The sequence below is a fragment of the Theobroma umbraticum genome, unplaced genomic scaffold (genome assembly GCF_002168275.2).
Source record: "Theobroma umbraticum cultivar Fairchild unplaced genomic scaffold, ASM216827v3 scaffold_1682.0, whole genome shotgun sequence".
In the NCBI taxonomy this organism is placed as follows: Eukaryota; Viridiplantae; Streptophyta; class Magnoliopsida; order Malvales; family Malvaceae; genus Theobroma; species Theobroma umbraticum.
In genome coordinates this window covers 284737-307631 of record NW_018397290.1, presented here as the reverse complement: position 1 = coordinate 307631, position 22895 = coordinate 284737, and the positions used below count along the sequence as shown (strand labels likewise).

Sequence of the window (22895 nt, the reverse complement as noted above, 5' to 3'; positions counted from 1 at the left end):
ATATATATATATATATATATATATATCTCTTTTAATTCATTGATCTCCCCAAACTAAGAAGTTTAAATTAGAAGAATGTTGTAATGCTCATTGCCCACAATTATCTTTGATGTCCACACACCCTTTGTACTGTGGTGTATGGTTAATTCGGACTGGTAGATGGAAAACGACCGGACCACCAGAGAATAGCCTGGCTAAACCTGATTCTCTCTTCTGGTGGTCCTGTTCGTGCCCAAGCACAGGCCGGACTACGCTTATTTCTCTCCACCACTCATCACATACTAACTCTTTAGCACTATTAGGCTGGCCTGCGGCCACCACTACATATGTTCAAATCAAGCAGAAAAAGCCTGGAACCCTTTCAGCTCCTGTCCTTAAATTATATTTCAGGCAATCTCTCTCTCTGTACGAGCCCTACTGAGCTCTTTTTGTTCCATATGAATATGGTCACCTTGATCTTTCAGCAATGAATATTTCAACTCCCTTATCTTGACAACCTACACTTGAATTTTTTGTCAAACTCGGCTCACTCACCTGCCTCTCGGCCAAGAAACTAACATTAGAATTTAAGCAGAATGGTGGGTTCTTGCTCAAAAGAATTTATGTCTAATACATCGAGCCCAACAACAATACCTCATCTAACTCCAAATTTGAATATTTTATCGGATTATAGATAGATAGATAAATAAATAAATATGGTTCGTTGAATATATTAAGAGTATATATGAACGTATATGAATGATTATTTACTAAATTTATTTATTTTGAGAAAAGATAAAATCTAAATCTCTCATGTTTCACAATGTATATGTATAATGACACAAGTCTTTCTACATATTTAATACTAAGGGGATAAAATTTAGCAGTACTGCCTTTATTTATTTGTTTGTAATTAGTCTCATTACTGCCTTAAAAGACAAGATTAACTGTTTGTCTGGTCTCTTCCTTCATCCTCTCTCATGTCTGCATGTCTCTACTAGTACTTACACAATTTTTAGGCAAAAGGTTGTTTAGCCTTTTTCTCTGATATTTTCATAATGCACTCCATATTGAGTTATCATCCAAACAAAGGGATGGAGAGGGGGCCTTTCGTGCTTCGGCTTGGGATCATCTTCATTTCAAAGTTGAAAATGAGAGACCGAATTTCCATGATGGGTGGAGGAACAATAATTCGCCATTGCCCACCTTTGCCTTTGGCAGTTGGTATACAGTTGCTGCTAGAAGTCTCATTTATGGACAATGTCACAGCCTGTCCTTTCCTTTTTGTGATAAATTAAAATTCATTATATCTGGAAGAAGCATGAGGGTTTGGTGAGAGTGTAACACAGAATATGCATGTCGAACCAAAACTCAGGTTTTGAAGCTTGGTTATAAAAGGAAAGTAGGCATATGAAAGAAAACCCTTCATTTGTTGCTTGTATCCGCATATTGAATCCATGTGTATGGGGTTTCATCATTAACTTAAAATGGATGAAAGGACCATGGTTCCACTGCTCTGCAGAATGGGATGGCCATGAGCCTGAGACTACAATTTATAATCCATGTTTTTCTGGGCTTCGGGTCTTCCAAAAAATAAATAATTACCATTCCCATCGCAATATGTTGGGCATTCCATTTGATTTTTCAAACAGGGAAAAGTTACGTGTCCCAAAACATCCCTCCTAGGCTGGACATGATTTGGTCGTCTGACGTTAAAGTCGATATTGAATTCAGACCAAACAAATTGGAATTTTCTATACGTGAGAAACGTGCAGCAATCAATGTATTAGATCGAGCAAATCCAATTCTAGACCCCCATCAAGTCGAATCCAAATTTACTTTTACTTCCATGGTTTTGCTTTTCAATTTCATCTGCTGCCATTCTTAACTCACTTCATAAACAGCTAGCAAATTGTATTCAGAATCTCATCTCGGGTAAATGAGTAGAATGGTTTTCTACCTCTTTCCTTTTTTCCAGGTGCAGTCAATAAAAATTTTGATTAATGGGGACATATGCTTCAATTGAGTTTGGTTAAGACCAAATCTAATAGTAGTACAAATGTGGGAAACGTGGATGATGCTGGATCGATCAAACACAAATCGCCATCATATAAGAAATTTAGATCTCATCCGGGTGACACATGTGGTGGGAACAAAGTCAACAAGAGGATGAGAGAATTGGACGGGTGATTGTGGAAAGCCGGCATTCAATGACACTGGCCGATGCTATCTACCTATAACCGACCCCTCCCTAGACCCCTGCTAAGGTTTTAGGCTAGGCCTGGGGGGGAAGGATATCAAAATCAACCAGGATTAAAGTGTTGGGTTTTGTGGAAATTTGGTCTGCCCAATATAAGTAGCCGCATAGCTTTCGGGCCAATTCGGCAGTAGGCTCTAAGACCTTTGGGTTGTTCGAAGTTTAATGTCTAGCGTAAATGCCGCCGGCCCACGACAACCTTTTTCCTTGTTTACATCATCGAACACTCGCTGATTCTTTTAATGTTTTAAGTTTTGGATTTTCTGCTTTTAGAGCTGGGTAGTAACTCGGAAGTCAGGATCAAAGAACTCAGAGAAAGAACAGAAAGAAAGTCATCGGAGTGTAAATGGAGTCACCATTCAAAGCAGATATAGTAAAAGGCAAAGTAGCTTTGCTGACAGGAGGCGGCTCAGGAATTGGATACGAGATTTCATTGCAACTTGGGAAACATGGCGCCTCTATTGCGATCATGGGGCGACGCAAACATGTTATTGACTCTGCTGTTGCTGCTCTTCATTCCCAAGGCATCCCTGTAATTTTCCTTTTACCTCTTCCCTCTTCCTTGTAATTTTTATCTATAGCTTCTCAGTGTGTCTTTGTTATTACTTGTTGTCCTGGATGTTTGCTGTTGGAAATGTGAAACATGAACTTTTGCTGTCAAATAGGTTCCCCAAAATCTTTGGAGCTGATCCCTGGAAAGTTTTGTAATAGATGGCAGTAAAGCAAGGTTCTGTAAATAAGGATCACGTTCTAATTGAATATTAAAAATGTTCTTCTTAAACTGTTCTTATTGCAGGCTATTGGGCTTGAGGGAGATGTTAGAAAAGAGGATGATGCAGCTAGAGTTGTGGAATCAACTTTTAAGCATTTTGGCAGGCTTGACATCCTTGTGAATGCTGCAGCTGGAAATTTCCTTGTGCCTGCCGAGTATTTATCTCCCAAAGGCTTTCAAACAGGTTGTGCATAAATTTATAATCGCTGAAGGTTCTTTCCTTAAATTTTTTATTTGATTCCTTCAAAACATTAAGATACTGTGTCCAGAGTCTGCATTTGGTAAAGATTTGATGTTCAACTCATAGACAATGCTGATGAACTGTGAAGACATTTGCAGTTTTCGGAAAAAATAGGTCATACAGAATTGCTGCCTATTTGTAATTTAATGGCTACTCTTGCATTGGAGGTACTGCTGAGTTTCTCAAGTCAGTCCTAGAATAAATAAAACTGAACTGTGCAAAAGTGTTCAAATCACATAAAGTAAATATAACTTGTACTCAAATTGTATGTTTTTCTTGTCCAAAGAAGGCATTTTTTTTAAGAAAGGCAAGAAGGCATTTAGAGGTAAATTAATTCTTTAGTTCTTTTTATTGGCTTTTGCAGTAATTGATATAGATACTGTTGGCACTTTTGGAATGTGCCATAAGGCACTTAAGTATCTTAAGAAAGGGGGACCCGGGAAGGACCCATCCACTGGTGGAGCAATAATAAACATAAGTGCAATGTTGCATTATGGAGCAACATGGTACCAAATTCATGCGTCTGCTGCCAAGGTTAGTAAATTTGCTGTCAAGTTTGTTAAATCTTTACTTGTAATTCTTTTGAATGGAATTCAGTTTCCATATGCTCTGTTTCTTCCAGGCAGCTATTGATAGCATTACCAGAAGCTTGGCGTTGGAGTGGGGGACAGATCATGACATTCGAGTCAATGGGATTGCACCAGGGGCTATCGATGACACTGCCGGTGTCACTAAACTTGCACCTGAGGAGATGCTGAGCAAGATTAAAGAGAAACCATTGTACAAATTTGGTGAGAAATGGGATATTGCTATGGCGGCTCTCTATCTTGCATCTGATGCAGGTTTGTAGTTTTGTCTGGTTATTTAGTTATATGACCACCATTCTACTGCACCAGGTTAGCATTCCTGTTTACTTGAACTCTTTTTCTATGCAATCTTAGGAGACCTAAAATACATTAGTCTCTTCCTGTTTAAACTCTTTTAGACCTATGAGCTTAATAGAAGCAGCATTTGGCTAGCAATGGATTTTTATAGGGAAAAGCAGGTTTTCATTGTATGCGGGAAGTCGGTTTGTGAATATCGCCAATATGTATATTATTTGCTAATACTGTATTGGAGGCACTGATGAGATAAACCCAATTTTGGAGCTTCTGGGATCTGAATTCCAATGTCATATGCAGTGATACTTGATGCCTTAGGAAAACCTGGCTCAAGATCTTGTATCCAGTCATTGGATGATCTGGATTTCTTGATAGATAGTTTATGAAGTCTGACTCTATGGGGAACATTCTAATCTCTGAGTTAATTGCCATCCATCCCGGTGGTACTCTTCCATTTCCTCCATTCCCTCTATTTGTGGTTTAAGCTTAAATTTCCCGTGAAACCTCATCCTGAAATAACCTCACATATTATGGTAGCCTAGTTGCTTAATTAATTATTGGTATGGACATTGCTTGTGAGTGGATTTGGTAGGAGATGCTAAGCGGGAAAAACTAGTGGAGGAAGAATGTTATTCTATGCTTGGTCTCTCTTGCTACTGATAATATCATAATCACTGGATAATGTTGATGTTAATAAGTGCACCATGCTTGCTTGACAAATTTTTTGTGAAAGTCAGATAGGCTAGTTAAGAAATTTCTGACCACCATCTGCCTTATGTTACTGTTTTGGATTGAATTTTTGGGCCAAATATGTTGTGCCAAACAGTAAGCTTCTCTGGTGATTTATTTTCCTGTCCTTGTGCAATAAACTTTCAACCTTTACCATGTGAAGACAATTCATAACCTTTGAAATATTATCGAACTCTTCATTTTCTGCATCAACATTCTGCTCTTTTTACTTTTATCTGGTTATCTCAGTTTGTCTTGGTTTCCTTCCAGTTGTTTACTTACACAAAACACTGCATCTTTGTAATGCTTGAAGGAAAATTCGTCAATGGAACGGTTTTGGTGGTTGATGGAGGACAATGGCTGAGCACACCCCGTTTGCTCTCCAAAGATGCTGTGAAACAACTGTCTAGAAGAGAGGAGATAAGGTCAAGGGCTGTACCAACTGGTTTACCAAAGAGCAAGTTGTGATAAATCTATATGATGTTTTGGTGGCCGAAGCCATTGATTCTATTCTGGTTGGCTAGCTTAAAGTCGCTATGAATATTGGTTGAAACTTTATTAAGCATCTACTTTAAGAATCTGCCTTTATCCCCATCACGATGAACACCTCTTTATTTTTTTCATATTCCTTTGCTTTCTATGAGCCAAATGCTTCGACGATGGCTTGTGCCCCCATCTAGGAATCGAAACCTTATTGACTGAATAATTTTTCGAGTCTAAATTGCATAATTTAATATTAATTAATTTTAAAATTTTTATATAAATTTCAATAATCATATTCACATTCAACCTAAAATAAAATATTAGGTTTAATTAAAAATGAAATTTATTCCGTTCGAAGTGGATTCTCATATGTTTTCAAGCAATTGCTTAGCACTTTCAAGAATCAACAAGCTTCTGGACATCTGGACAATTTTAAGTTGATGATAATTTCAAGCTTGCATTGCACAACAAGTTAGAATATAAAATTGCTTTTGTTATAGAATTTAAGAATTGAAATTTTCAATAATTTTTTTTTCAAACCAAATTCATAGTATTAATTAAACAGTTCAAAGAATTACCATAGTTCAAGTAATTAAACTAATAAAAAAAAATTTCACTTGAAAGTATCTAATGAGGAACCATTCAGTGAACATTTATATTAAAAATAATTAAAAATATTTATAGATAGAATCAAATTTTAACTTTTAAAATTTAGAACGATTTTGATCCATTTAATTTTTAAATATATTATAAAATTAAAATCAAATAAATATAATTATTTAATGTATCACAAACCAATCAAAAACATATATTCAAATCGTGAACAAATCTAATATAAATTTGGTTATTTTGATATATTTCTTTACTAGAATGATATAAGGTCTAAAGTTATGCTATGCTTTTTGAAGGTCCATTGCAAGTGAACTAACAATGCAGCCATGGACAGTGATGTTTACACCTTACCAAGGATGCTGACCCGTCCCTGCTCCGACCCAACACTTGTCATTGCGCATGCAAAGATACAATGATCTCGATATTAAAGAGCTCTTGCGTTTCAATTTTCAATTACTGTATACAGTAATTGATATTGATTTCTCAACAATTAAATAAATAAGCTCAACTTTTCTTTTTGTTATCTTTTTATTTTTTTAAATATATAAATATGTTTTTTGTTTTAAAAAATAAAATTTATCTTTTTTTTACTTCATTTTAATTGTTTTTATTAGTTAAATTAATTTAATTTTGATAAATTTTTAAAAATATTATATAAAATTAAAATGCTAAATATGTTATAATTGTGATAAAATTTATTAAAGTTAAATTTTTCTGATAAAAAAATTAATAGAAAAGAATATAACAAACATTGAGAAATATAAAAAAAATAAAAATAAATGTGTTTTAATTTTTTTTGTAAAATAAAAAAATAAATTAATAATTGAGACTTAGAATATCGTTCGATGTCCTTTCAATCTTGCGAATGTGAAAGCTTTTCGAGAGGTTTTTCGATTTTTATATAATGACTTGTAGAGTAAGTAGAATCTTAATTATGACTTGCAAAAATGGGTTATATAGACTTCCACGTATAATATCCGAATTCACAGTCGAGCTCCACGTTGTATGAATTCTTTATGGATAATCATAAAAATAGGTAAGCTTTTACATGATATATCTTCAAAGCAACTTCCATGGTGTTCCTTAACAATCATCCTATATAACTTGGGGCAGAGAGCGTTATAGTGATGGCTCCTTTCTCCATGCGAGGTCGTCTTCACAAGAATCACAACATGCCGATCACCAAGAAACGCTTGAAATCGCAAACAAAAACGGTAATAGATATGATCGTCCACTTCTTGCAATCTTTGTTTTGTCCTTGTAAACAAAATTTGTGCTTGATGGAATCCTCTCTAATTCCCATCGATAGTTCTGATGCAATCGACATGCACCGTTAATGACACTTGTCCATCATTTCAGAGTATTTGTTAGTAAAGTGTTGTTCATATTGGTTTACTTGAATATTAACTAATTAATTTTTGATTGGATTTGGACAGAAAAAGAATGGGATGAAGGGCATGCAGGAAAGGTTTAAGAGATTGAAAGCAGAGATGGAAGGGATCAGCGAGGAACAGAAGGGTATTCGAGAAGGGCAGAGACAAGTTCGTGAAAAATTTGAAGCAATTGAATCTGAGTGCGAGCAGTTGAAGAAAGAAACCAACTTCATAATCCAACAAAGTGCTAGAACTCAGATGAAATTAGTTCTCATGTTCAGAATATTGAAGGCAAGGGAAGAGAGCGACTTTGCCACCGCTGCCAACCTTACTCAGTTGCTTGGGTACCTTTCTTTTTTGCTTTCCTTTGAATGATCAAGCCTCTGCAAGAATTTCCTCCCAATTTGAATGGCAAAGATAAAAAAGAGAAAAAAATGATTAATTCGGGAAAAAAATTAAAAAAAAGGACAATCACAGAAGGAAAAAAGGATAACTAATGGAGGAAACAAGTTATCACGTGATATGCTTTATGTTTGTTGGAAAAAAGTAATAAAGCTGATAAATAATTAGTCCTTGAATCAAAGAATCTTATATATATATTTGGTATGCATTGCTATAGTTTTGTGTTAATTCAAATGTTTTCTGCCATTAATGCTTCTTTAGTAAAGTATTTATTCTGAGTGTTTGTTTAGAATTGCTTTCGATGTACCTAAAAGAAAAAACAAAAAGAGGAAGAAATTCCTTTTATGTTTGAACTTATTGATTCTTGTTGTTGTCCAATGATCATCCTTGAATTTCAATTTTCATGTTGTGCTTGTCAAAGCGTAAAGTTTCAAATTTAACCAAAGTTATATGTGCTTTAACAAAAGAGAGAGAAAAGCTGGTATATGATATTCCCAACTCTATTTGCCTTGACATTTAGCAAATAATTAGATATTGTTTCCTTTAAGCATTTGTTATTTGTTTTCATATTGAGCAAATAATTAGATATTGTTTACGTTAGGCTCTTCGATATTAAGCAAATAATTGGATATTGTTTCTGCTAAGCTTTTGTTATTTGCTTCGATAAAGAGCAAATAATAATTAAATCTTGTTTCGGCTCATTAAGCTTTTTTTAATTTGCAAAATATATACAATGACAAAGGAACATTATTGAATAAACTTGTTTGTAACTTGTTCATTAAGCTCTTTTTGGATGTGGTTGCAAAGTTGATTATGATGATATCCTTTAATTTCCTCAATTGACCAGGTATTTTCTTTTTTCATTTTGCAGTCAAATTGTCGCTAAGGAGAAGGAAGAAAGGCAAGCACTGGGTGATGCATGAACAAAAGTTATAAACTTCCTCACGATCTGCTGGGTGAGATTTTAATTAATCTGGTTTCTCCTGTCTTGGACAGTTGTTGTTTGTTAATTATTATACCACCTCCTCCTTGCTTTCTCTATAATCTCTACTTATGGTTTTAAACTTTTCTTCTATTATATGGTTTAAAGTAGTTCTTTAAGAGAAGTTAAAGCCCACTGATTCAATATTTGCTTTGTTGCTAAGGAATAAGTACATAAAGTATTAATAGTTTGTACGGGTTGATGGACATTGAATTAATATGTATTAATAGTTTGTACACATCCAGTATTTCCCGGTTAGCTGAGGTTGCTTCCCCTTGAAGTCTTCTGTTTCTGTTCAACGTGGTAGGGTCGCTGTATGTAGCTAGTCTTTTGTTACCATTATGAGCCTCATGCTCTTTGTTGTACAGTGTAGAGCAACTTTAGGTTCTGGTTTTGGTAATGCTACCATTCTCTTGAGTAGCAGACTATTGTTGTTAAATTTACAGCTTTACTGCCACAACGAGTCTTTTGCAACTCTTAAGACTCGAAATGGCATTAAAGTCGTGATCAATAAAAATCACTTTTCAAAAAAAAAAAAAAAAATTGTTTGTACTAATTGATGGATATGCCAAAAAGGATTGTTAGAAGCAACATTTTTCACCTTTCTATTTGAGGTCTTAGTTCACATGATTCTTGATGTGTTAGTACATATACACATGGTTCATATAGCTCAAAAGACATTGACATGTAATTGTGCTCTCTATTTGGATCAAAACAAAGATAATTTCACTATTAAATCTTATTTTTTTTTAATTATATTCGATGACAGTATTGTTAGTGTATAGCTTATATATTATCAATGAACAAGATATTGTTATCTCTTTAATAAATAAATTTAAAAATTGAAAACTCTGAAACATAGTGGCCAATAAGTTCAAAAATATTTATTTTGAAGAATTTTTACACGTTCCTTTAATACTATAATTAAAAACATATCGAGTTATTGATGAAAAACTTAGATTTTAGATTAATTCACATTCTCGACACTCACCAGGGATTTATTTGAACTACGTACGTAGTGGAAAGATTTATTTTTAAGTCCACAGGCTTTGACTTGGAAGTCGAAATGCTTTCTTGTTGAAGGTAGTCAACGTGCATGTAATTAGTACTGGATGAAGCTTCTTAACAGTTTTAGAAGTGAAAAGCAAGAGTAAATGAGCGTCAAATGAGAAATAGTTATATAAATTGTCAGGTAACAAGCTAGGAATATAAAGTGATAGCAGACATGAGAGTAATCAATTAAAATTGAGAAAAATGATGGAAACGGTGGTTGCAACGACAAAGTAATGTGAGTAGCTAGAGTGGTGATGGCATGATAGGCTTGCAAAAAATAAAAATAAAAATATCGAAATAATTGTGTGGGCTTGTTTAGTGTACAATGCATTAGCAGTATGAATTGTGACTTTAAAGTCAGACCTACATTGAACCTTTTCTTTTCTTGTAAGATGGTTGTTCCATTGGAGCTTGTATCAAATTTACACGCATAATTCACTTTAAAATTGAACTTCCATTTTTTTGGGTTGGCTTGGTTATTGTATTTGGTCAGAAAGCTAATTCGTTATAACCTTGTTCGAGAGTTGTAAGAATCTTCAATCAGTTGTCTTTGTCTAGCTTGCTGTGCTTGATGCTAGACGATCTCAAGTTTCAAGGTCCTTTCCAACAATCCATGTGAGTTTATGCCTTATCAAGATCTAAAATGTGGTGGCTCACCATTTTGCCCAAAAAGTCTTCAATGAGTTGGGTTTATCTAAAAAAATGAATACAATAAAATAGAGAGAATATAAAAAAAATTAAAATAATACATTTAAAATAACTTTTTTAAAAATAAAATAATATAAATCAATAATTGCAATTAAGAGCATCGTGTCACATGCAGGAACTTAAGCTTAACTTCCTACAGCTTTAAACTTTAAAAAGACAGCTTAACTAAGCCTTAAAACTCAAAAAATAACTGAAGTAAAAAAAAAAAAAAAAAAAAAGATATAAAGCTTTTGAGAATCCTTGGTGTAGTGGTTGAAGGATTTTTTTTTTTAAAATCTTAATGACCTTCTTAATGCAGGTTCGAATCCTGCTAGTTGCATTTTGTTTTCTCATTTTTTTTTGTTGCCATCCATAAGGCGTCACGTGGTCTTAGACCAATGCACCTATTTGCATTGGATTAGAGCCTACTCCTTCCCCATATCAGTTTAAAAATTAATCAGTATTAGTAATTTAAATTAAATAAAATCATAATCCAAATAAGCTTTCAAAATATACACAAATTAAAAAGATGAAAGTAAGCCATAGTGTTACTTCTAATTGCTTCTTATTCATTTGTAATAGCCTTTTATCAAAGTAATAATGGACCGATCAGTCTCCTTAATTATCTAAATTATACAAGTCCTATTATTCTCATGACTTCAAGTAATGAATTTGGGGCACTAAAGATCAAATTATTTTCAGTTACCAACTTATTCATGGATAAGGAGAATTATTTTAATTGGTTAGAATTTCCTACGTCTAGTGTTACAGGAACTTCTTAAATAGTTTTACCACTTCACATTTTGTCGAAATTATATATTCATTCAGATATAAGTAACTGTCAGAACTTTGAATTACCAACTTGTTAATAGGAATTTGGGATTCCATGTGATTAATACGAGTCGATACGAGGTATAGAGAGGTGGTTGAAGAAGTTGCTACGGAGGTGGAAGGCTTCGCCGGACGGTGGGCAACGGCGATATAAGACAATGACTTCACAGGCTTAAGATACAATTGGAGTGTAGGACCTAACATACAACGCTTATAACCAAAACAAACTGAAGAATTTCGGGCCGAAAGGGGCAAAAATAGTTAAAACACTGCATTTATAATTTATTTTCCACCATGCTCTTGAGACGGTGAGTAGGAAGTAGCATCCCCATGGGCAATGGAGACGGAAATTGTTTGTCATCTGAATAGTAGTAACATGACAATAGAATGGTTGCCCCCACTCCTATGAGGAACTCACAAACTGTGAATTAATAACTAATGTGGGGGGTAACATGCATACAAAAACAAAAAAATACAGGTGGATACCAGTCAGCTCCTTTGAATTCCACTTGGCCATGTCTGATTCTTCACGGGTTTCAGGATTGCTTCAATCTCAGATAGAGTTTCCAGATCTTTCCCAAAAAGTGCGAGTTCTGTAGCAGCAGCCACATTCTCTTCAACCTGATTCTTGACAAGGTATAAGTTACTAACAGCTAAAGCAGCATGATCGGGAGAAAATGTTGTTGTGTTTTGACAGGTATGAAGCAGCTGGAATTTATCCATAACGTTTTGCTAAATGATTGAGTAAGAAGATTCTATTCTCAGGCAAAATAACAGATTTCAGAAAGCTGTAATGGTTGAATATAAGAGAAAACGTGAGCACTAAGTCAAATGATGGAACAAGAACCTGCTTAACTGAGTTCATGCCAACCAGCACCGACGAAATATCCTTATTGGACAAGCTGTACTGCATAGCTAACTTTGAAATATTCTTCCCTTTCTCTTTACAATACACTGCAGCAGCTTGACAGCCAGACTGAAGGAAAAAACAAATCTCACAGCATTGAATACTCAAACTTATGAAGATATATAGTATTTATATTCAAGCACATGAACTTTGGAAATGACTAATTAAATAGATAATGTGAGTTCTGGTGATAATGAACTGCATTGTAGCTAGAGCAAACAGAAGACGAAGCCAGATATAATCTCCTTCTTAAGATGCAGTCCTGCAAATCATGACTCCAAGTTTTACAACTTATAAGTTCAAACAGGCAGAAGATTTGTGCTGCAACTTTTTATACACCATAATATATGGTCCATCAAAATCTTAGTCCAGTTATTTCAAACGAACAAATCTAGAGGTCAGAAAATAATGATCTTGTCTGACATGAAAAAGCCTGGTGCACATCATCTTGGACCTTGGCATCTCTTTCTTGCACTAATATCAGATACTTCAAGGAAAGGGTTCAAATTGATGCATTATTTGATAGACATTTGAACATTATATGTCAAATCCATTTTTATAACAAGAATTATCACTACCCTAAATCCTTTCAACAGAGTTTACAGTAGGTACTAAAGATTTGTCCTTACTAAATAAACTTCTTCAGGTTAAAGGCCTTCATACACATCAATTAGATCCAAGAGATTGGAAGGCAATTCATTTTTCAGATACCATATAGCCAGACAGACCAGATTGCTATATTCAGCAGTAGTGCAGTCACTCCATCTTATCTGAGGCCTAAAAGTCTCACCTTGAGTTCAGGTGAAGCTGGATGCCAATCCGGTGGACCAAGCTCAGTAAGAAGCCCCATGGCAAGTGGAGATGCACTGATTACACCAACACCTTTGTTCTTCAAGTAAGGCAGTAAATCCTCCAATGTTGAATCATTAATGCTGTAATGGCAATATGACAAAATCACATCAACCGTGCCTGGTGGAACCCTATCAAGCACATAAGTAAATATTTCCAACGGCAACCCCGTAATGCCAATGAATCGAATTTTCCCTGCTTCCTTCAGTTTCTGAAGAGCTGGAATTGTCTCATTCACAACCTGTTACCGCATACAAACTAAATTAAATTAACCCAAGCTTTCATATCACATTTACAACAAGACAGACTCTTTCCTAACACATCACCAGCTTAAATCCAGATATCATTAAAACGAGAAATGATTACTTAATCAAGGACCTGATCAAGAGAGCCGAATTCGATGTCATGGCATTGGAGTATATCAACATAATCAAGTTGCAACCTCTCCAAGCTTTCAACAATGCTTTTAGTTACTCTCTCAGCACTGAAATCAAAACCTTCACGATATCTCCCACATTTTGTTGAAACTATGTACTCATTTCTAGGGACCCCTAGAGCTTTGAGTCCCTTACCAAGCATCTTCTCAGACAACGTCCCTCCATAATACCTTCAAATATTTTAAAAATATATATAAATAAAATTTATCAAAAATTACCCCAAAAAAAAAGGAGGAACTTTTGAAAAAACCCAATTTTATAAAGTGAAGAAATTTGGCATTACGGGGAGGTGTCGAAGAAATTGATGCCGAGGCGGAAGGCTTCGCGGACCGAAGCGACGGCGTCGCTCTCGGAGACGGGACCGAACACGCTGCCGAGAGGGGAAGCTCCGAAACCCACGCTGCTGAGTTTAAGGCCCGTGTTTCCGAGGGGTCTCAATTCTAGTTTAGGAACGGCCATGAATTGAGTTTGTGCTAGGGTTCTGAGAATCGAGAAAGATAAGAAAAGATTTTCCCGGGAAAGTTGTACCCACAAAACTAGAGAGTAGGAGTGGAAGGAATTTGACTGCTAAAACTGGAAATGTGGGAACAGTTGCACGTGCGGCCGACATTGGCTTTCTGTTTTTTTTAGTTTATTTTATTTTCTATAGAAATAAGAAAATATAGTACAAAATAAAAAGCAATATTAATTAATAGTATATATTATAATCCTTGCAAATTGGAAGTAAAATTATTTCTTAGATTTTTAATTAAAGTCAAATTTACAATTTTTTCAAGTTTTTTTTAAAAAATATTTTTTTCTATTTCCAAATTTATTTTTAAATTTTTGGCAGTAAATGGTATTCTTTTGTATCCTCACTTCCGATTTAATATGGACCTTGTTTTTTTTAAAGAAAAACAAAAAATAAATTTGATGATTAAAATCCAAAGTTGATCTAATTCTCGTTCCGATTTCAATTTTTTTCATATGATATTTTGTATTTTTTTTTTTTGCAATTAGACTGATGTAGATATATTTTTTAAAAATAGAAATTATTCATAAAATATTAATTTATAAAAAAATATAAAATCAGGTGGGAAAAATTAAAACTATAAGATACATAATTAAAATTTATTAAACAATGATGTTAAAGTATGAAAAAATAAAGCAATAGTTAATTTTGGATAAGATAAAATATATACAAAAGGGGAAAGTGAGCCCCTTCCTCTGCCCCCTCTCCTTTGCTTTTTCCTCATCAATTTTACCTGATAGGAAATGGGATTTTTCTTCTGTCCAAGCAACAAACATTGGGATAAAGCAAAATAAAGCAATTTTTGTCTTGCTCCATCCAACAACTTCACCATTAAGAAAATGCCATGGGAGGTTTCTTCCAGGAAGTTTCATTCGCTCACGGGGCTAAGCTGATGAATTCCAGTTTGTGCTTCGTCCTTTGCTTTCCTTTTTCTTTGGTGTGAAGAGTGAATCTGTATTCCTGAATTCAACAAGGAAAATATATTACCATATGATTATCTGAAACAGGAAAGCAACTTCCTCACATAAAAGAGTATTCTAGCTCATGCATGCATTGCTTTTTGTTTGTATGGTTGAATAATATTGGCATAATAACTACATATGTCTCTAAATTATTTTATTTTAATTTTGAATCAAGTAAGTTTTTATAATTAACGATAGATTAATTATTTTTAATCAAATATTTATCATGTTATGTTATTTGGTGTTAACATGTCATGTTGAATGATGATGTGACATGCTTGTATGACATTATGATTTTATATTGTGACATTTTCATTTTACACATTAATTTCATGTAGATATAAAAATAATAATTAGTTTACCCTTAATTATAAAAATCTATTTGATTTAAAATAAAAATATATAAATATAATAAAAAATAAAAACTTATTTTAATTTTTTAAATAGTTCAGTAATTTTTTAAAATATTATGCGATAACGTTTTACATCCTTAAAATGATTGAATAACATCTTATTTAAACAATAACAATCTAAAAAATTTGAGGTTATGAAGTTCCTAATTGAACAGTTATTATTCACTATAAAGGAGAAAGAAATGGGGGCTCAAGCATACCAAAGATAATACTAAAGAATTGAGCAAGTGGGCAGCAAATCTCTTTATTCTTGACTTTGCCACAGGGACATTGCCAGGTTAACACAAAGCTCCAAAACTCAATAATCAATGCCAAAGGGCAAGTTCTGTAATCCATAATCACAAGCTTCTTTTTTACCCTTTTCCGTAGATGATAGTAAGACTCACTTCGAATTGAGATCATTTTAAATTGAGAACTGTATCTAATCATTTATTGTTTCGAATTAAGTCAATTTGACATTAATTATGAAATTATTATAGGTTTTGGGTTATTTTAAATTAACCAAGTCAAGTTCGGATTACCTCATATATTAAATCATTTTGAATCTCGAATCATTTTGGTTACAAAGGATCTAATATTCTTGTTCTTTATGCATAACATCAATTCTTTTACTTAAAGAAAGAAACTTACATTTAACAATAAACTACAAATAAATGATTAATCAAATAAATTTTAAACAATAAGAATTAATCTCAAAATTTAATTCGTTATTCAAATAATGAGATAAAACTAAAAAAATTTATAAATCGTAATATATTTATATATATATATGTATAGGTAAGACAAAATATAAAACTGTACAAATATCTTCATTTATATGAAGTTCAATCATTGTATAATAAAAATTAATTATCTCTCTTTCATTTGTCTTTATACATTTATTTCTTAAAGAGTTAAATACTTTTTGTTCCATTATATAATTTTTTAAATTTTTTATTATTTAACATTTATGTCACGTCATTTCAAATTTTAAATTATTTTAAATTTTAGTTTTAATCATTTCCCATTCCAAATCATTTCAGGTTTAGATTAACTCATTTCAAATCAATTCGGGTTCATGGGATTACATAATCGGATTGGGTTTTAGACGAATTTAGTCAGATTCTTGGATGTGGTCAGATTTTACCAATTATGATAGTATTTTTTGAGAAATGCTTCCCTACTTCTATTAGGTATTTGAGACATTGGGTTAACAGGCTGGCTCCAGTACTACCAACGACATTGGTTTAACAACCTATTTATAAAGAAAAACGGCCCCAACTGGGTTTTGTTTTGAATCCGATTGAGTTCATTTGGAAAGCAAACCAAGGCTCAAGTACATCTTTTCCTCCCATGATTTCTGTTATCATGTAAACATGTAGCGATGTAATCATAGATTGTGGCTGCAAATTTTGAAGCTTGATTTTCTCATAATGGGCCGTTGTTGAGTTTTGAGCATTAGCCGACATCTTCATCGGGTCGGTTTGACAGGCCACATTGCCACCGGCAGTGGCTTTATTGGTGTGGTCTAGTGCAGCATTCTTGGACAGCTAGCATTCTCCCATTCGCTGAAAGCACAGGGAAGTCAACAGAAAGTTGGAAGAAAAAAACCAGTCATTATCTTTCAATTCCTGGGGCCAATCATAATTATACACATATTCAATCACATGCACTTCAACTGTTCTTGGTTAAGAATTCTTACTCATATGGGCGTTGGCTTATCAGCATATTCTCTTCATCCGCGTAAAAATATTAGTAATTAATGGAGTTGGCTTGGATGATTAATACATTGTAATGGGACCACGGTTTTCTATGGATCACTGGCATTTTCATTTGTAAACATTGAATCAATTTTCAACGACTGGTTGGCAAAGCTCATGAAAAGTCTGCAAAACAACAAAAGAAAAAGGGGTTGTTTATTTTGTCAGGAAAAAGAAACCCACTAAGATACAATACATGCTGTTATGTTGTCATTATTCTACAGAAGCAAGAGAGCTTCTTTTAGGTGTCAAATTTCAATGGCCTTTAACGTCATCTACCCCGTGAGACTGGTAGTGTGGTCGACTATAAAACAGGCGAGAGCTCTAAAAGTTGGAAGAAATTTGGGGCCGGTTCCTGCTCTACAGGAGGTTGTTTTTTTGGACATCAAGAAAGTTTTGGACTATCATTACAGGGTGAGAATTTAGGCTACAGCTTGTATGCTTCTCATTTGTTTTATTATAATAGACTGTCAGTCCGTACGTGGGGAGAGCCTGCTTTCTTTCTTTCTTCTTTTTGTTCTTAATCCTGGAACATGTGTGTGTGTTAATTAGTGGTGGGAATTCTAGTAATTCATATCTTTCGGTGGATTTTCCTGCCAGGATTCTATTCAACAGGCTCTGTCTGTCAGCAAGTGGGATTCTTCCATGGAGATTTCATCAATTAGAGAGTTACCAGAACTGGTAAGACTTTTTTTATTCTTTTTTATTTATTTTTGTTCATATATAGTGCATGAACCGCAACATTTGCCGGATTCCATGCAAAGAAAACATGAAGATGGAGGATTCAAGAGTGTCATGTTACAGCCACTGAATCTCAAATCTACAGGGAATGGAGGATCCTAACTTATTCCATCAATGGCAAATGAACTCTCTGGATGAGCTCAGCATCCTCCCATTAGCAGCTGCGTTCGGAGAGAACTTGCAGCAGTCTTTCTCTAATCATAACTATCCCGCCTTTAACCCCAAAACTTCGGTTGAACCTTCTCACACTGGCATTGACAGACCCGTAAAACAGCACAAAACCAACAGCTGGAATTCATGCAAACCCGATACTGATATATCAAACCTCCAATCTGCTTTTCATCCAAACACTTTCTACTTTGCCAGTTCCAACCGCATGAATCCAACAGGCATTGTGAAGCCTAAAGAAGAGGCAGCATGTTCCAACAGCATGGAGTCGTTCCCTTCTGATATCTTGATTTCTCAAAATTCCTTAATTGGAAGCCCAAATTATATGCTTAAGGCTTGCCATGGAGCTAAGAGGGTTAGCACAGGCAATAAAATTTCTCAGTCAAAAGATCATATCATGGCAGAGAGGAAGCGTAGAGAGAAGCTCAGCCAGAGGTTCATAGCTCTGTCTGCTATAGTTCCTGGCTTAAAGAAGGTATTCCTGAATGCGTATAACTTCACTGTTTCTTCTGTCCTCTTATTGTTATAATTCTGATTCAATTTATATTGCAATGCTATTGGCAGATGGACAAGGCTTCTGTGCTTGGAGATGCTATCAAGTATCTGAAACAACTGCAGGAGAAAGTTAAGACACTTGAGGAGCAGACTAGGAAGAAAACAATCGAATCAGTAGTTTTTGTGAAGAAATCTCAACTCGTCGCCGACAGTGATGACTTTTCCTCGGATGAGAATTTCAGTGGCCCCTTTGATGAGCCACTACCAGAAATTGAAGCAAGATTTTGTGACAAAAGTGTTCTCATAAGAATCCACTGTGAGCAAAGAAAAGGACTTCCACAGAAAATCATGTCTGAACTCGAGAAATGTCACCTAACAATCATCAACAGCAATGTCATGACATTTGGGAGTTCCGCTCTTGACATAACTATCGTTGCTCAGGTACTTAATTTCTACAACTACAAACCTCTTTGCTGAATTCTACTGCAGTCAGTACTGGTGGAATTGAAGTCATTATTTCATGTACTTTTCTTCACTAACTTTGACACGATCTCCACTTTTTTCGCAGATGGATATGGAATTCTGCATGGCAGTAAAGGATCTTGTGAAGAAGCTACGTTCAGCTTTTAAATTAATCATGTGAAATTCCTCCCTCTAAATATCATATATACTGGCACTCACTGCAGCTAGAAGCTTGAAAGTTTAGGAATAATGAACATCCTTGTATGCATAAATTCAGACGGTCTGAAAACAAGGCCTTGAATGCTCCTCCACCACTCAAAGACCATGCATCATCAAGCCCCTTAGCTTCATTTTTGCAAGAAGGGTTCTTTAATTTTCAGTCCAATTTTTGCATGGTCCTACTGTTTCACCATGTTCAGTTCCTTCTTGTTTTAAAAAGAACTGATCTCACAGCTAATTTGGGCTTTTTCTTTTCTGTGTGAGGTTGAAAAATTCAACTCAATTTTGTACATATGATGTCCCTGTCTCACCTAAATTGGTTGAAAAGGGAAAAAATGGTTTTTCTTAAGGTGTGAGGACAGATTGGCTTTTGTTGCTGTTCTCTGTTCATATATATATTCAGTGTTTTAGAGGCATCCTGGAAGGCCTCTTTTCTCCTTGTAATATCTATTTCTGGTTTGTAACAGTTTGAATGACAATAATGAGAACAAAAGGAGTTCTTCCTTTCATCTACCTACTTTCCCATTGTCTCTTCTTTTTCCTGGAGTTTGATCATGCTTACATATCAATTCAGGGCTGACAAAAAGCTTTTGCATGACAGAAAGCACTGAGGATAAGTTGATGTTGTCAAGTTGCCTTGAGCAAAGGGGCAACCAGACCCTAAAACAAAAGGTGGCATACATTCATTTGGAGATTCCTTGACATTACATTTTGGTTTTGTGTTGAAAACTGCAGCTATCATAGAATGTCTATATTACTATATTAATCTTTCCTTTTCTTTGGTATTTTAAGACATAGGAATAACAAAAACACAAAAAATGAAAACAAATTCCAGCCATGTTCTAGGCTCATTATTATAATAAAGTGGTTGGGAACTAATGAAGGGAAACAGCTTTATTGAACTCGAATACACTATGGCTGACGTTTGGTATTTTAATTAATTATACGTTCTAAAGAAATGTGGTTGGCGAAGAGATAACTAAGTAATGTAGAGAATGACGTGGTTAGCAGTGCTTGTCATTATTGCAGGTAATAGGATCGCTATCTAGGAGTTTACACTACAATCTGAGTCCCTACAAAAGATCATGATCTTACCATGGCTGTCTGAAACATCAGCCTATATCCTGTTAAGGATGACTTCATTTGAATTTATATCTATATATGTATATGTAATCATGTTGGTGGAACATATGCTACAACTTGCACTTTCTTTTAATGAGTTATAAACCAATAAGGTTCATAAATCCAAATACTTAAGTCTATTTAATTAAAGATTAAATGATCATTTAATCTTTCTATTGAAGAGCCAGAAGGAAAGCTTTTTTTTTTTTTTAGCCAATAAATTTTTTGTTTCTCAATATTGTAAGTCTAACATAAGACTACTACAAAAGAATATAGCAAAATGCCAAATTTTTACTGTCAAATTTGCATTGACAAATTGTTTCCAAGGCAAATTAAGAATTATACCCTCTACAATTCAATTGAAAAGCTGTTGGTATTGATTTCTTTGGCATTGTTTCCAGGGAATCCCTAAACCCAATAAACGAATAAAATAAGCAAAGAGAGTGGTGGTTGTGCCAAATTTTCTCCAATTTTTCTTTATCGGAAGCTTGAAAAACTCCCTATATTTTGTTCTCTTATCTACAATCCAAGGCAAATTAAATTCAGTTTGAACAAAGAAAGGATCTTGAAAACCCCCTTTTTTTATAAATTTTTTTTAAAATTTATTTTTAAAAAATGAATTATCAACGAAATTTCATTAAAAATTTTAAACAAAATTAAATTCGTCAAAAATACATTTTGATGTGAAAATTTTCGAGAAAATTATTGAGTGATTGTCATTGCATGGCTAACTCCTAAGAAAGAAGACAAACGTACTTTGTCCACCAATATTTCTATTGATCTGTCCGAAAACTATTTGTCCATTGAATTTAACTTGTTTTCGATTTAAGTCCTTCATGAATCATGAAATCGATATTTACGTATTATTAAATGACACGTGTGATTTATGTAAAATTAATCAATCACATGGTTTATAACATAATTAAATTACATAATTTAACAATATAAATAAATTAAATTTATTATAATACCCTATATCATAAACGTGTCAATTTCACATTCATCTCGATAAGATTTTTCACTGAAAATTAAGAATTCTTTTTTAAGTAAATAAAGAGTTATAATTTCATGGACTTGCTAGAAAATTGGCACGTGGAGATATAGCCGAAATGAAAGAAGGGAAACCTAACTTCTCCACCAATTCTTTCTACTGATCTATCCGAAAACTATTTGTCCATTGAATTTTGTTTAGATTCAAATCCCTCATGAATCATGATCCAATCCTTGGGACAGTAGCTATAGGTATTTTAATTATGAGTTAATTATATTAATAATAATATTTATGTATTATTAAGTAACATATGTGATCTATATAAATTTATCAATCACATATCTGATATAAAATACTTATTTTATAAAATAACATCACATAAGTCCAAAATAACAAATAATTGCTAATGAACGATTTCAACGAATCGAAATTAGATACTTTACGTAAAAAACAAATTAAATTTGTTAGTAGCAACATATCATAGTCATCATAATTTGATATGTATTCATGAATATATACTATTCAATTTTCTTTTCCAACAAGGATCAAACAAATTGAGAACGAGAAAAATGATATAGATAACAACTTTCTCTTTCCTTTCTCTCGATGAGATTTTTTACTAAAATTCGAGAACTTTTTTTTTAAAGAAAATAAATTGGTATAATTTTCATGGACTAGAAAAATTGGTACATGGTTGTAGAATTAGTATCGTGATTAGGGTGAATTGGAATCAAGGTTAAAACAAACCGACCTTTGGGAACAAAATCAAATGACAGGAATCTAATTGAAAGACCATAAATAGGGATTGTCACGTGATTAACGATTAAGGCTATAAAAGCTATAAATATGAATATGTAATCTTGATGGGAAATTATTAACGTATTCTGATACTTCATGTCATATTAAATGCATATGAAATGTGAATGTGATTATAATGATTCATATTACTAATGTTGTTTGGACTCGTATCATTACTATCACAAACATATCCGATTTGATATGGTACAAGTTATCACACTTACCAATCTTAATTTGGATGACTTAAGAAATTAATTAGTAATCCTTTTGTTATTTTTTTACATCTAAACATTTGGTTCATTGATTAGTATATTATCTCTTATCTAAATAGCATGATTCGAATCTCTTTTCCTCTAATTATTTAAAAAAAATCATTTTGTTTTTTTTTATGTTCAAAAAATGTTAATGTGTAAAAATATCTGCAAAAAAAATTACTTTTTCTCTGTGGGCAAAAACTCAAAGTTAGAAATTTGAAGTTATTGCATGACTGCCACTCTAATTAACAAAACATTATATTTTTTATTTCATTATATATTCAATTTTTTATATTTATTTTCAAATTTTTAAAAACTTTGATTTTTATTTTTTTAATAAGATAATGTTACGTGAAGTGGCAAGGTATCAAAACTAGGCAGTACATCAAATATAAAGCTTTTTTAATAATCCAATCCAATTAGGAGCCTGTTTAGCTTAGCTTTTTTCTAGTTTAAAAGCTATTATGAAGCTCTTATGAAAAATAATAATTTTTAGAATTAAGCTGAAATTGTTTGGTAAAATTTTTTTTATAAGTTATAATTTT

The 22895-nt window shown here is 33.5% G+C and overlaps 4 protein-coding genes across 6 annotated transcripts; 3 read left to right on the top strand and 1 right to left on the bottom strand.

Annotated features, from left to right (window-relative positions):
- Positions 1–2165: 2165 nt before the first annotated feature.
- LOC110428713 (peroxisomal 2,4-dienoyl-CoA reductase [(3E)-enoyl-CoA-producing]-like) lies at positions 2166–5453 on the top strand. The gene is made up of 5 exons (XM_021444617.2): positions 2166–2768; positions 3033–3192; positions 3614–3783; positions 3872–4091; positions 5173–5453. Exons 1-5 carry the CDS (start codon positions 2583–2585, stop codon positions 5325–5327), a joined length of 891 nt encoding a protein of 296 aa, XP_021300292.1. The 5' UTR covers positions 2166–2582; the 3' UTR covers positions 5328–5453.
- A 1545-nt stretch (positions 5454–6998) lies between these two features.
- On the top strand, positions 6999–8969 carry LOC110428642 (uncharacterized). Its single transcript, XM_021444527.2, has 3 exons — positions 6999–7168; positions 7391–7671; positions 8601–8969. The coding sequence occupies exons 1-3, from the start codon at positions 7082–7084 to the stop codon at positions 8650–8652; spliced, it is 420 nt and encodes a 139-aa protein (XP_021300202.1). The 5' UTR covers positions 6999–7081; the 3' UTR covers positions 8653–8969.
- Positions 8970–11532: 2563 nt separating this feature from the next.
- LOC110428641 (NAD(P)-linked oxidoreductase superfamily protein) lies at positions 11533–14074 on the bottom strand. 2 transcript variants are annotated; one of them, XM_021444526.2, is made up of 5 exons: positions 13759–14074; positions 13417–13645; positions 12980–13279; positions 12139–12258; positions 11533–11903 (listed from the first exon to the last, which is right to left on the bottom strand). In XM_021444526.2, exons 1-5 carry the CDS (start codon positions 13932–13934, stop codon positions 11772–11774), a joined length of 957 nt encoding a protein of 318 aa, XP_021300201.1. In that variant the 5' UTR covers positions 13935–14074; the 3' UTR covers positions 11533–11771. The 2 variants fall into 2 exon arrangements, with proteins under 2 accessions (XP_021300201.1, XP_021300200.1); XM_021444525.2 differs by having other exon boundaries at positions 12130–12258; positions 13759–14072.
- A 3212-nt stretch (positions 14075–17286) lies between these two features.
- On the top strand, positions 17287–19690 carry LOC110428690 (transcription factor bHLH18-like). Of its 2 annotated transcripts, XM_021444592.1 has the most exons (5): positions 17287–17514; positions 17701–17781; positions 17927–18484; positions 18574–18945; positions 19073–19690. In XM_021444592.1, the coding sequence occupies exons 1-5, from the start codon at positions 17305–17307 to the stop codon at positions 19145–19147; spliced, it is 1296 nt and encodes a 431-aa protein (XP_021300267.1). In that variant the 5' UTR covers positions 17287–17304; the 3' UTR covers positions 19148–19690. The 2 variants fall into 2 exon arrangements, with proteins under 2 accessions (XP_021300267.1, XP_089641820.1); XM_089785694.1 differs by lacking the exon at positions 17287–17514 and having other exon boundaries at positions 17905–18484.
- Positions 19691–22895: the final 3205 nt, after the last annotated feature.

Coding starts and splice junctions, on each gene's coding strand:
- LOC110428713 (XM_021444617.2), top strand. CDS start 2,583: ATGGAGTCACCATTCAAAGCAGATATAGTAAAAGGCAAAGTAGCTTTG. Junction 3,193..3,613: donor TCCCAAAGGCTTTCAAACAG/GTTGTGCATAAA, acceptor TGGCTTTTGCAG/TAATTGATATAGATACTGTT. Junction 3,784..3,871: donor TTCATGCGTCTGCTGCCAAG/GTTAGTAAATTT, acceptor TGTTTCTTCCAG/GCAGCTATTGATAGCATTAC.
- LOC110428642 (XM_021444527.2), top strand. CDS start 7,082: ATGGCTCCTTTCTCCATGCGAGGTCGTCTTCACAAGAATCACAACATG. Junction 7,169..7,390: donor TGAAATCGCAAACAAAAACG/GTAATAGATATG, acceptor GGATTTGGACAG/AAAAAGAATGGGATGAAGGG. Junction 7,672..8,600: donor AACCTTACTCAGTTGCTTGG/GTACCTTTCTTT, acceptor TTCATTTTGCAG/TCAAATTGTCGCTAAGGAGA.
- LOC110428641 (XM_021444525.2), bottom strand. CDS start 13,934: ATGGCCGTTCCTAAACTAGAATTGAGACCCCTCGGAAACACGGGCCTT. Junction 13,646..13,758: donor AATTTCTTCGACACCTCCCC/GTAATGCCAAAT, acceptor AAATATTTGAAG/GTATTATGGAGGGACGTTGT. Junction 13,280..13,416: donor AATTCGGCTCTCTTGATCAG/GTCCTTGATTAA, acceptor ATGCGGTAACAG/GTTGTGAATGAGACAATTCC.
- LOC110428690 (XM_021444592.1), top strand. CDS start 17,305: ATGTTGTCATTATTCTACAGAAGCAAGAGAGCTTCTTTTAGGTGTCAA. Junction 17,782..17,926: donor TTAGAGAGTTACCAGAACTG/GTAAGACTTTTT, acceptor TCAAATCTACAG/GGAATGGAGGATCCTAACTT. Junction 18,485..18,573: donor TAGTTCCTGGCTTAAAGAAG/GTATTCCTGAAT, acceptor TGCTATTGGCAG/ATGGACAAGGCTTCTGTGCT.